General features: G+C 45.7%; 1 protein-coding gene across 1 annotated transcript in view; it reads left to right on the top strand.

The window, feature by feature from the left end:
* The window catches only part of STPG2 (sperm tail PG-rich repeat containing 2), a 1,485,896-nt gene that overhangs the window by 213,878 nt on the left and 1,259,277 nt on the right, over window positions 1-12,741 (top strand). Inside the window, exon 6 of the mRNA XM_073638559.1 lies at window positions 5,181-5,296. Coding sequence (XP_073494660.1) covers window positions 5,181-5,296 — 116 coding nt within the window. The remainder of the gene's footprint in view (window positions 1-5,180; window positions 5,297-12,741) is intronic.

Here is a 12,741-nt window from a genome sequence, read left to right as displayed (position 1 = left end):
TCATGGGTCCCATAGCACGCCGGGGTGCCTGATGGCGAGTGGGCCCCCTGCCTGCTCAGGGCCCCAGCACTTGCCCAGGTGCGCCGGGTGCTGACGCCGGGCCTGTTTGGCACTCACTTGTGAATCAAAAAAACGTGATTATTATTTTGTGATAGCAATCCAAAATACAAGACATTTCAGTCTATAAAGTTGACCTTCATCAATCTACGGATTGCTTCGGGAACAATGTGTAAATAGCGCTATAAGAGGCATTGCGGTGTCCACATACAGCACTCTCTCCACATAGCGGTGTACATCGCATTGCCTCTTCTAGCACTACTAGCGTAATTTTCATAAACAGCAAAGGGAAAACCGACTGCTGGGGCTGATGTTAATCTGGGAAAGGGGACCATATCACTGAAGGTTCGCAGTTTATTAATAACAGCCCACAGCTGTTTAGTTAGCCTTTACTGGCTAGTTTAAAGGGGGACCCCAGGAAAAAATGACGTAGGGTCCCCCTATAATTTTGAACCAGCAAAGGCTAAACAGACAGCTGTGTGCTGATATTAATAGTCAGGGAAGGGGCCATTGGATATTGGCCCCCCTCCCAGTCTAAGAACATCAGCCCTCAGTGGCACCAGAAATGGCCCATCCATAATATGCGCCAATTCTGGAGCTTAGCCTCCGCTCTTCCCACTTGCCCTGGTGCGGTAGCAAGTTGGGTAATAGGGTTGGTGTTGATGTCAGCTGTTTTATGGCCGCTGACATCAAGCCCAGTGGTTAGTAATGGAGAAGCATCTAGAAAACGCCCCCATTACTAACCACATAGTCAAATGTAATAAAGACACAGAGTAAAGTTTTTAACTTGAAACACACACTACCCACCCTCTTTTTCCATTTAGTACTGTAAAATTAAAAATAATAAAACATCATATTCCTCACCTGCCTGCCGATAATCCATTTGTCCCAGAAAGGGACAAACTCTGCTTCATCTAGATTGCATGGCTGATGATGCCACACTGAAAGCACACTGACAACACATGGACACACGGATACGGACAGCACACGGACACACGGATGTCACATGGATGCCACACGGATGTCACATACTGTACGTACACATGAATGGCACGCAGACACGGACCATAGATCCCACCAGTACTGTTTTTTCCTGTACAGGAATCACCAGGAGTGTGAAGGAGACCTTTCATAGGATGATGTGCTGGTGGTAGTGATGATTTTAATGCCAGCATTAATAATCCAATCACCTGGCCGACAAGCATTTTGTTTGTTCACCAGGTCATTGCTGGCAAGTGTAAACAAACTGATAATCTGCAAATAATTTGCAAATCAGCTTTCTAACGAATGCTCAGTCTCAATTATTGACTCATCTAAATGGACCTTAAAGCTTTATTATTACTATTATAGTGCAATTTAATCCATGGCACTTTACATGTGACAAAGGTGTATACATAATAAAAAGTGTACAATAATCTTTAACTATACAAGTCACTGACTGGTACAGGAGGATAGAGGACCCTTCCCATGAGGGCTCATAGTCTACAAGAGATGGGTGACGATACAATAGGTGAGGGTAGAGCTGGTTATGCAGCAGTATGGTGGAATGAGGGTTACTGTAGGTTGTATGCTTGTCAGAAGAGGTAGGTCTTCAGATTCCTTTTGAAGGTTTCCATGGTAGATGGGAGTCTGATATGTTGAGGTAGAGAGCTCCAGAGTAGGGGTTATGCACGGGAGATGCGATTCTGGGAAGAGGAGATAAGAGGGGAATAGAGAAGGAGATCTTGTGAGGATCGGAGGTTGCATGCAGGTAAGTATCGGGAGACTAGGTCATAGATGTATGGAGGAGACAGGTTGTGGATGGCTTTGTATGCTATAGTTAGGGTTTTGAACTGGAGTCTCTGGGTAATGGGGAGCCCGTGAAGGGATTGACAGAGAGGAGAGGCCGGGGAATAGCGGTGGGACAGGTGGATTAGTCAGGCAGTAGAGTTTAGGATAGATTGGAGGGGTGCGAGAGTGTTAGAGGGGAGGCCATAAAGCACGAGGTTGCAGTAATCGAGGCAGGGGATGATGAGAGCATGCAGTAGTGTTTTTGCAGATTCTTGGTTAAGGAATGTGCGGATCCGGGAAATATTTTTGAGTTGGAGTCGGCAGGAAGTGGAAAGGACTTGGATATGTGGTTTGAAGGAAAAATGAGAGTCAAGGGGTACCCCAAGGCAGTGAGCTTGCAGGACTGGGGAGAGTGAGCAGCTATTGACTTTGATGGATGGGTCTGTTGGGGAGGTTGAGTGAGATGGGGGAAAGATGATGAATTCTGTTTTACCCATGTTAAGTTTTAGAAATCTAGCAGAGAAGAAAAATACAATAATGGACAGACATAGCGGGATTTTGGTTAGTAAGGAGGTGATATCGGGCCCAGAGAGTTAGATCTGTGTGTCATCAGCATAGAGGTGATACTGACTCTAAGAGCTGTCCCAGGCCGAAGGTGTAGATTGAGAAGAGAAGGGGTCCTAGAACTGAACCTTGGGGGACACCGACAGATAGGAGACGAGTGGGAGATGCTGAATGTCCGGTCAGTTAGGTATGAAGAGATCCAAGATAGGGCCAAGTCTGTGATGCCAAGAGATGAGAGAATCTGTAGTAAGAGGTAATGGTCAACCGTGTTGAAGTCAGAGGACAGGTCCAGGAAGAGGAGGACAGAGTAGTGTTTCTTGGATTTGGCAGTTAGTAGGTCATTGATGACTTTAGTCAGGGCAGTTTCAGTGGAATGATGTGGCCGGAAGCCAGATTGTAAACGGTCAAAGAGGGAGTGGGGGTAGAGGTGGGAAGACAGTTCAAAATGGAAGTGTTGTTCCACTAGTTTTGAGGCATAGGGGAGAACTGATATGAGGCAATAGCTAGACCAAGAAGATGGGTAAAACAAGGGCTTTTTGAGGATGGGTGTGATCAAGGCATGTTCGAAGCATGAGGGGAAGACACCAGTTGTTAGTGACAGGTTGAAGAGATGGGTTAGGGTTGGGATGAAGACTGGTGAGGTTTGGGTTGAGGTGGGGCAGGATCAGTTAAAGTGCACAGGTGGTGAGATGTGATCTGGAGAGTAGAAAGGAAAGTTGATCTTCCGTAATGGTGGAGAAGCTAGTTTTGGAGGAAGAGGGTTGACTAGTTACGAGGAGGGGCCGTGGGAACTTTAGGCCAAATCTTTGTATGATGTTATCAAGTTTCTGCTTGAAGATTGGGGCAAAGTCTTCAACTGGGATGAGAGGAGAGAGAGGGAGATCTGGGGGATGGAGAAAAGAACTGAAAGTGTTGAATAGCTGTTTAGGTTGTGAGACAGGGATTATATGAGAGATGAGAAGTAGGTTTGTTTTGCTGTTTGAATTTGATGAAGTGCTCATTGGAATGGGATCTTTTCAATGTCCGCTCAGCAACCCTGGAAGCCCACCTCAGTTCTTTGGTCAGGCTGGTGTGCCATGTTTGCCTGTTGATTGTGTGAGCTTTGGTATGTGTGAGGGGGGCGACTGATTCGAGAGCTGCAGCTGTTGTGGTGTTATATAAAGCGGCTGTAGCATCTGCATTGTGTAAGGAACTTATGTCTGCAAGAGGGAGAAGGGATTCAGAGAGTGAGTGTAGATCAAGGTGTTTGAGATTTCTGCGAGGGTGTGCAGGTTTGTGAAGTGGGGATTGTGCACCTGGAGATGAGAGGGAAGAGTATGTAAGTAAGTTGTGGTCAGAAAGAGGTAGATGTGAGTTAGGGAACAGAGGCGGGTGAAAATTACGTCCAGTGTGTGGCCCTCTTTGTGAGTGGCTGCGGAAGACCATTGAGCGAGGTAGAAGCTTAGAGACAGCTGAGATGGAAGTGTCAATGGGGATGTGGAAGTCACCCCTGACGATAGTTGGAGGTTGGAGGGGGAATAAATGTGCACAGAGTACATCTCAAAAGAAGGGAAAGTAACAGAGGGATTTTGGGTGAAGGAGCAGTTATCTGACAGGAGAAAACCAACTCTTCCACCATGCTTGCTGCTGGGGCGGGGGGTATGGGAAAGATGGAATTCATAAGAAAGTTGAGCTGGAGAGGCTGTGTCAGAGGAGGTGAGCCAGGTTTCGGTGATGCCGAGGAAGGAAAGTTTGTTAGTGATGAAAAAATCATGGATGTATGAAAATTATTCACAAGTTGTCTCTTGAGCAGCTCACCATTTAGCGATCTCCTTATTTCTTGGTTTCTGGTAGGGTGGGCTTTCCTCTTTGAGTGACAGTTCTAATGAACAGCAGAGTGTTAGGTTTAGTGGAATTATAAAGTTCAGCAGACATTCTGCTGTAACACATTTAACTATCAGTTAGGAATGTGCTGTACCTAAGAGCCGCTATATTGCTCATTTTGTAACTCATCCTTGGCTTTTACAATTTGAAATTAAAAGTGAAGTTTTAACAAGATATATACAACCCTGGTCCTGCTGGAGACATCTTTGCTTGCTTTCTCATTTAACTATCAGTGGTTTGTTCTGGAGTGTAGACTGTTATCACTATATTTACATATAGAGATAAAAGTGCATTTAAACAAGCAAATGGCTCAGGAAAGTGGGAACTGTGATTAGAGGACCAGCTCTAAGAGCAGGTGGGTGTGTGCTGGTGATTTTGCAAGATTTATAACAGCAGCTTTTCAGGAGCTGAGAGGGAGCAGCTTACTGCTGTATAGAATTCAATGGGCTGGAGAGTGCTGTCTTGTATTTGGAGTTGACTCCTCTTCTGTTCACACTAAGCCAGGCACTAGTGGCCTAGCTCTACAAAAACAAGCTGTACCTTATCTAAAATCAAAGCTCTCACACCAGGAGAATGACAGCAGATAAAAAAGCAAGTCAATTATAAACTTACTTATTTCAGTTTTATTTTTTATAAAAGACCATCCACATTTTTCGTTTTGGGCTTTTTTCAAACACTTCTCAATGTAACCCCAATGACTTTTAATGGGGTCCATCAGGTTTTAGATACCCTTTTGATATTTTTGATTGCAATCTAGAACCCCTAATTGAAATCTAAAAATGCTAGTCTGATAAGAGCCATGAAGACCTTTACAAGATTCTAGTTCTTTGTATTACTGGTCACCTTGACATAGTCTTTAAGTGTTAAACGTGATGTCCTATAAAACAGAGATTCAGATTCATATTTTGGTTCCATTTCACCAACAGGCAGAAACGTATGCAACACAGAAATACCGAGGTGTGCACTTTGCAAAGTATTCAGGAAAGCGAACTGAATTTGAAAACCATGATGGACCTGGCCCAGGAGAATATGATATAGATCAGTAAGTGTGATATTTTTTCCAAGCTTTTCATTAACTCTTACTTGCCACTTATTATTGTGCTTACACGATAACAAATCCAGAGCACTTTGATTTGCTGAAGAGACATTTAAATGGGTATTTATGCTGCAGCTTGTAGCACTGGCAGTTTTTATTGCATGGTGAATTACACTCTCACATTTAACTGCTATAGTGTTGTAATAGGAACTGTCAAAACGAGTTTTCGTATAATGCATAATGGATAATATAGCCTTCATAAAAGAACTGAAGTAAGGGACTAGAGCCAGAAACTGATGCCAAGCTGCGCCAAGGGATCGTGTACTACTGTGGAAGCCAGAAAATCAGTTAATATGAGGTTAGTAAGGATTCGGCACTGGAAGAATGGTCAGAAACCACACCGTTGCGTATTTAGACTCCTAAATCATAAAACCTGATTTTTACCAAATTAGAAACAAAGTGCAACATAAAATGTGAGTTTGATTTACAAAATAAAACAACATTTTATTGTGATATCAATGGGTTTAGCTAGATATTATGATGACTTATTAGGCAGTGAGATAAATTCATGTTATTCACCTGTATGGATGGAGAACCAATAAGAAGAAAGACCAAAATTATTATTTTTTAAATGATTTCTAATTGTCTTTCTATGTTCAGTCTTCCACCATTGGTCATGTGAAATTCCTCTTTATTTTGTAGTTCAACAAGTACTTGATCATTAAGATTTGTGCATTGTGAGTATTTTGCTGGGTTCACACATAGTGTAGAAAATATGGCTGTTGAGTTCGCTTAAAAATCTGCATGTGTAAAACATGCATAAAATACCTTCAAATGTCATAAAATATTTGCATAAGAAATTTGGAACTTTTGGCATTGTTAAACCATTCCTCGTCAACTCCGCAATAATGGGTGGGGCATGGGTGGGACACGATTCGTAGCTAAGCTCGCCTGTCAAATTCACAAAGAAAAAAATTGGCAGAAATGTACTCCAGTCCCTGACTGAAGTAATATTTCTGACAGTGGTGAACACCAGGTGTAATGCTGGCATCTCTGAATTCTTCCTCCCCCGGCAGGGAAATCAACATACTCACTGCCACGGCCGCTCTGTGGCTTCTCCTGCTCCGGCTCCCACTGCGACAACTAGGTCACAGTGCCCATGCATATCACACAGGTCTACCAGAAACGCACTTAGGGTGCGTGCACTCATGCACTTCTTAAAGAGGCAGCGCGCATAGTCTGGAAATGTCCCCAGTCTATTGCTGGGAAGCATTAGGTACTTAAGGCACCCTTCCTTGTAGGGAGGTGCCTGAGAAACTTCAGTACCTAGTGTATCTTCAGCTTACTATATAGTTATCAGGTCCCTGATCCTGAATCCATTCTGTGACCCTGCACCAGAGTCGATCCCATGTTTCTGAACCCATTCTGCTATCCAGAACCCGAACCCATATAGTCTGTACGCGAACCTGATCTTGAACCCATCCTGTCAGAACCAGCACCAGTATCTCAACCTGTTCCGTCTGAAAAACACCAGTGTCCATACTGTCAGTAATATAGATCCTGTCCAGCCTGGCACTCCGATTCCGTACCGGCGTCCCTGACCCCTGGAGTCAGCTGCTGCAGTATCGGGGACTGCCCTGGAGTGGTACCTGGCAGCTACCTGCGGCCTAAGTCTAACCTCACCATCAGAGGCTCCAGTGAAGACTAGGTAGCTGCCTAGTTATGCCCCTACAGAGCAAACCTGGTCTGTGGCAGAGTGTTTCCACACCCACCAGCATGACAGTTTGCTCAGGCCATGGACCTCGCTGACTTCAATACCCCTCTGCTCTCTGAGTTGTTTCAGTAGATGACCCACCAACGATATCAGCAGGATCAAATCCTGACCTACTTGCAGTGGGTGAACGTCTGTTTAAACGCTCTGATGCCGGCTGCCTCCTGCGCACTAGTCCAATCTGCAGCTACCTTCCTGTAACGTCCGGGCCCTAGAGCCCGAACTAGACACTGAAGAGTGTGCCTTAAACCTTTCCACACAAAGGAAGCTGGATGTGGAACCGCGAAAGGGAGATGTAACGGATCTCGGGAGTGCTGTGGGATCGGACATGAAATCCCTGGAGCTGATAAGAGGATGAAGCATAAGGATAGTCCGAGCTGAACATAAGCGAAGGTTTGAAATGTACTGTGTTGATGGAACTGGAACTTGAGGGTACTGTGCCCAATACTGCATGTTAAAGACTGATGTAATTGAATTGTCCAGTAAATTTGACCTTGTTAAAGTGAACCGAGTGTCTCCTGATGTGTGTGCGGCTAATCCAGGAGCTAAGGACATGGATGCAGTGGAGGCCTCCGGCCTACAAGTGAGTGCAAAGCAAACTTCATAGCACAACACGTATGGACTGGAACACTGTGTGTTTGCAAAGTTCCAGGGCTTGAAGAAGCATGACTACTGTCCTGGGTATCTTCCACTCTGGCAGACCGTTCTGTTTTTTGCAAAGCCAGGAGGGTGTGCTTTGCCATGTTATAATGGTTGAAATCAGCTGATACTTTCCTGGCCATAGCCACCAACCTCCTCATTTGGGTATATTTGTAAATGAAATGTTGCACTTCTAAATTCAGGATGTGTGCCATTGTAAGCAGCAAGAGCTGCATTGCCCAACTGTAAGGCAGCCAGAATGTTCTGGTCATTGTTGCTCACAACAATTTCCATCTGCAGTTCATGGGGAACCAGCCAATGTGCGAGTATCCACTTGATGCACAGTGCAGCTCATCCACTGTATGGCTTTTGTACCACAGGCTTTTAAGCAGTATAAATGTTTGGCAGTGCCTTACCTTGTATGAGTAGAATGAGTGAGGTGTGTGGAATCAACCTTGTACCCTGTGACTGTTGGGAATGTGGTCATGTCTGTTGAGTAGGGTCTGGAGGAAGTGTAGGAGGAGACAGATAACCACTAGTGTTGAGCCACCCCCGTAGTGTTCGGGTTCGGTTCGGTTCGTCGAACACCGGGATGTTCGAGGAACTGTTCGTCGAACTGTTCGTCGAACACCTTAGAACACCGTCGAACACCGTTAAAACCAATGGCAGGCAAACAAAAACACATAGAAACACATAGAAAACACCTGCAAAGGTGTCCAAAAGCTGACAAACTGCTCAGAAGACACTCTCTTTAAAAAAGCCGGCCGGCAAATTCAGCAGCGGCATACACCGGTACCCGACAATTTAGACAAGAAGGAATAGAGCATCACACATAGATTAGATAGATAGAAACATGTCAGTCACACATATAAGAAGCACAGTGACAGTGTTGGTTACTGCACTTGTCATTTAGTGTAAAGGATTTATTAAAAAAAATATTAGTGTTTTCATGCACCGTCTCTTTAAAAAAGCCGGCCGGCAATTCAGCATCTGTACCCGACAATTTAGAACAGAAAGAATAGAGCTTCACACATAGATTAGATAGATAGAAACATGTCAGTCACATATATAATAAGTACAGTGATAGTGTTGCTTACTGTACTTGTCATTTAGTGTAAAGGATTTATTTAAAAAAATAATAGTGTTTTCATGCACTGTCTCTTTAAAAAAGCCGGCCGGCAATTCAGCAGCGGTACCCGACAATTTAGAACAGAAAGATAGAGCATCACACATAGATTAGATAGATAGAAACATGTCAGTCACATATATATGAAGTACAGTGATAGTGTTGGTTACTGTACTTGTCATTTAGTATTAAAATAAAGGATTTATTATTAAAAAAATTGGCGTGGGGTTCCCCTTAATTTTAGGCTCTAGCGGAGGTTAAGCAGACGGCTGGGGCAGATGTTTGAAGCCTGGGAAGGGGGTAATACCCACGGAGCTTCCCAGGCTACTAATATCAGCCCCCAGCTGAATACATAGCCTTTACTAGCTATTAAAATGGGGGACCCCCCAAAAAAAATGACGTGGGGTCCCCCCTAATTTAATAGCTAGCAAAGGCTAGGCAGACAGCTGGGGGCTGATATTAATAGCCCAGGAAGGGAGCCATGAATATTGGCCCCCTCCCAGGCTAGAAACACCAGCCGTCAGCCGCCCCAGAAATGGCGCATTCATAGGATGCGCCAATTCTGGCACTTAGCCTCGCTCTTCCACGCTGCCCTGGTGCGGTGGCAGGGGGTAATAGGGTTGGGGTTGATGTCAGCTTATAATGCCAGCTGACATCAAGCCCAGGTTAGTAATGGAGAGGCGTCTATAAGACACCCCCATTACTAACCCCATAGTCAAAGTTAAAAAAAACACAAACACCCAGAATAAAGTCCTTTAATTGAAATAAAGACACAATCCTTTATTGTTCTAAATTAAACCATACTTACCATCACGCCCATTCCAGCTGAAGCCAACGATCTCCTGCAATAAAAGAAAAATAATAAAGCAACCTCATCCTTACCTTTCCATGGTTCCCACGACAGCTTCAGCTCTGCTACATCGAGATGACAGGCTGGACCGCAGCAGAACGCTGCCATCCAGCCTGTCATCCCGCAGACACTGAGAAGCGCAGGCTTGCTTGCGCTGCTCAGCGTCTCTCTGTGACGACATCCAGATGAGCCGAGTTCATGTCCAATGAACTCGGCTCACCTCATGCACGTCACTGACAGCGTGGGAAAATTCTCACGCTGAAGCGCTGATTGCAGGAGAATTTTCCCACGCTGTCAGTGACGTGCAGGAGGTGAGCTGAGTTCATTGGACATGAGCTCACCTCTTGCACATCACTGACAGCGTGGGAGAATTCTCCTGCACTCAGCACTTCAGCGTGAGAATTTTCCCACGCTGTCAGTGACGTGCATGAGGTGAGCCGAGTTCATTGGACATGACCTCGGCTCATCTGGATGCCGTCACAGCGAGACAGTGAGGAGCGCAAGCATGCCTGCGCTTCTCAGTGTCTGCGGGATGACAGACTGGATGGCAGCGTTCTGCTGCGGTCCAGCCAGTCATCTCGATGTAGCAGAGCTGAAGCTGTCGTGGGAACCATGGAAAGGTAAGGATGAGGTTGGTTTATTATTTTTCTTTTATTGCAGGAGATCGTTGGCTTCAGCTGGAATGGGTGTGATGGTAAGTATGGTTTAATTTAGAACAATAAAGAATTGTGTCTTTATTTCAATTAAAGGACTTTATTCTGGGTGTTGTGTTTTTTTTAAATACTTTACTAGAAATTCATGGTGGTCATGTCTAATACTGGCGTGACCCCATGAATTTTGGGCTTGGGGCCAGCTGATAATACCAAGCTGGCCCTAACCCCTTTATTACCCAGTGAGCCACCGCACCAGGGCCCTGGATGAGTTGGGTACAGCGCCAGAAGATGGCGCTTCTATGAACGCGCCATTTTCCGGGGTGGCTGCGGACTGCAATTTGTAGCGGGGGGGGGGCCCAGAAAGCTTGGGTCTCCCTGCGCTGCAGATTCCAGCCCCCAGCTGCCTAGTTGTACCTGGCTGGACACAAAAATAGGGCGAAGCCCCACGTACTTTTTTTTTAATTATTTCATGAAATTCATGAAATAATTAAGAAAAAAAGGCCTTCCCTATATTGTTGTGTCCGGCCAGGTACAAATAGGCAGCTGGTGGTTGGGGGCAGCCCGTTCCTGCCTGCTGTACCTGGCTGGACACAAATATAGTGCGAAGCCCCACTTCAATTTTTTTTAATTATTTCATGAAATTCATGAAATAATTAAGAAAAAAAGGGCTTCCCTATATTGTTGTGTCCGGCCAGGTACAAATAGGCAGCTGGTGGATGGGGGCAGCCCGTTCCTGCCTGCTGTACCTGGCTGGACACAAATATAGTGCGAAGCCCCACTTCAATTTTTTTTAATTATTTCATGAAATTCATGAAATAATTAAGAAAAAAAGGGCTTCCCTATATTGTTGTGTCCGGCCAGGTACAAATAGGCAGCTGGTGGATGGGGGCAGCCCGTTCCTGCCTGCTGTACCTGGCTGGACACAAATATAATGCGAAGCCCCACTTCAATTTTTTTAAATTATTTCAGGAAATTCATGAAATAATTTAAAAAAAATTGACGTGGGGCTTCGCACTATATTTGTGTCCAGCCAGGTACAGCAGGCAGGAACGGGCTGCCCCCAACCACCAGCTGCCTATTTGTACCTGGCCAGACACAACAATATAGGGAAGCCCTTTTTTTCTTAATTATTTCATGAAATAATTTAAAGAAAATTGACGTGGGGCTTCGCCCTGTTTTTGTGTCCAGCCAGGTACAACTAGGCAGCTGGGGGCTGGAATCCGCAGCGCAGGGAGACACAAGCTTTCTGGGCCACCCCCGCTGCAAATTGCAGTCCGCAGCCACCCCGGAAAATGGCGCGTTCATAGAATCGCCATCTTCTGGCGCTGTACCCAACTCATCCAGGGCCCTGATGCGGTGGCTCACTGGGTAATAAAGGGGTTAGGGCCAGCTTGGCATTATCAGCTGGCCCTAAGCCCGAAATTCATGGGGTCACGCCAATATTAGACATGACCACCATGAATTTCTAGTAAAGTATTTAAAAAAAACACAACACCCAGAAAAAAGTCCTTTAATTGAAATAAACACACAATTCTTTATTGTTCTAAATTAAACCATACTTACCATCACGCCCATTCCAGCTGAAGCCAACGATCTCCTGAAATAAAAGAAAAATAATAAAGCAACATCATCCTTACCTTTCCATGGTTCCCATGACAGCTTCAGCTCTGCTACATCGAGATGACAGGCTGGACCGCAGCAGAATGCTGCCATCCAGCCTGTCATCCCACAGACACTGAGAAGCGCAGGCTTGCTTGCGCTCCACAGTGTCTCTCTGTGAGGGCATCCAGATGAGCCGAGTTAATGTCCAATGAACTCGGCTCACCTCATGCACGTCACTGACAGCGTGGGAAAATTCTCCTGCACTCAGCGCTTCAGCGTGGGAGAATTCTCACACTGAAGCGCTGAGTGCAGGAGAATTCTCCCACGCTGTCAGTGACGTGCAGGAGGTGAGCTGAGTTCATTGGACATGAGCTCACCTTATGCACGTCACTGACAGCGTGGGAAAATTCTCCTGCACTCAGCGCTTCAGCGGGACAATTCTCACGCTGAAGCGCTGAGTGCAGGAGAATTCTCCCACGCTGTCAGTGACGTGCAGGAGGTGAGCTGAGTTCATTGGACATGAGCTCACCTTATGCACGTCACTGACAGCGTGGGAGAATTCTCCTGCACTCACCGCTTCAGCTTGAGAATTTTCCCACGCTGTCAGTGACGTGCATGAGGTGAGCCGAGTTCATTGGACATGAACTCGGCTCATCTGGATGTCGTCACAGAGAGACGCTGAGCAGCGCAAGCAAGCCTGCGCTTCTCAGTGTCTGCGGGATGAGAGGCTGGATGGCAGCGTTCTGCTGCGGTCCAGCCTGTCATCTTGATGTAGCAGAGCTGAAGCTGTCGTGGGAACCATGGAAAGGT

The sequence above is a fragment of the Phyllobates terribilis genome, unplaced genomic scaffold (assembly GCF_046119375.1).
Source record: "Phyllobates terribilis strain yellow unplaced genomic scaffold, ASM4611937v1 Scaffold_1__5_contigs__length_1240528914, whole genome shotgun sequence".
Classification (NCBI taxonomy): Eukaryota; Metazoa; Chordata; class Amphibia; order Anura; family Dendrobatidae; genus Phyllobates; species Phyllobates terribilis.
This window is presented reverse-complemented; position numbering and strand designations above follow the sequence as displayed.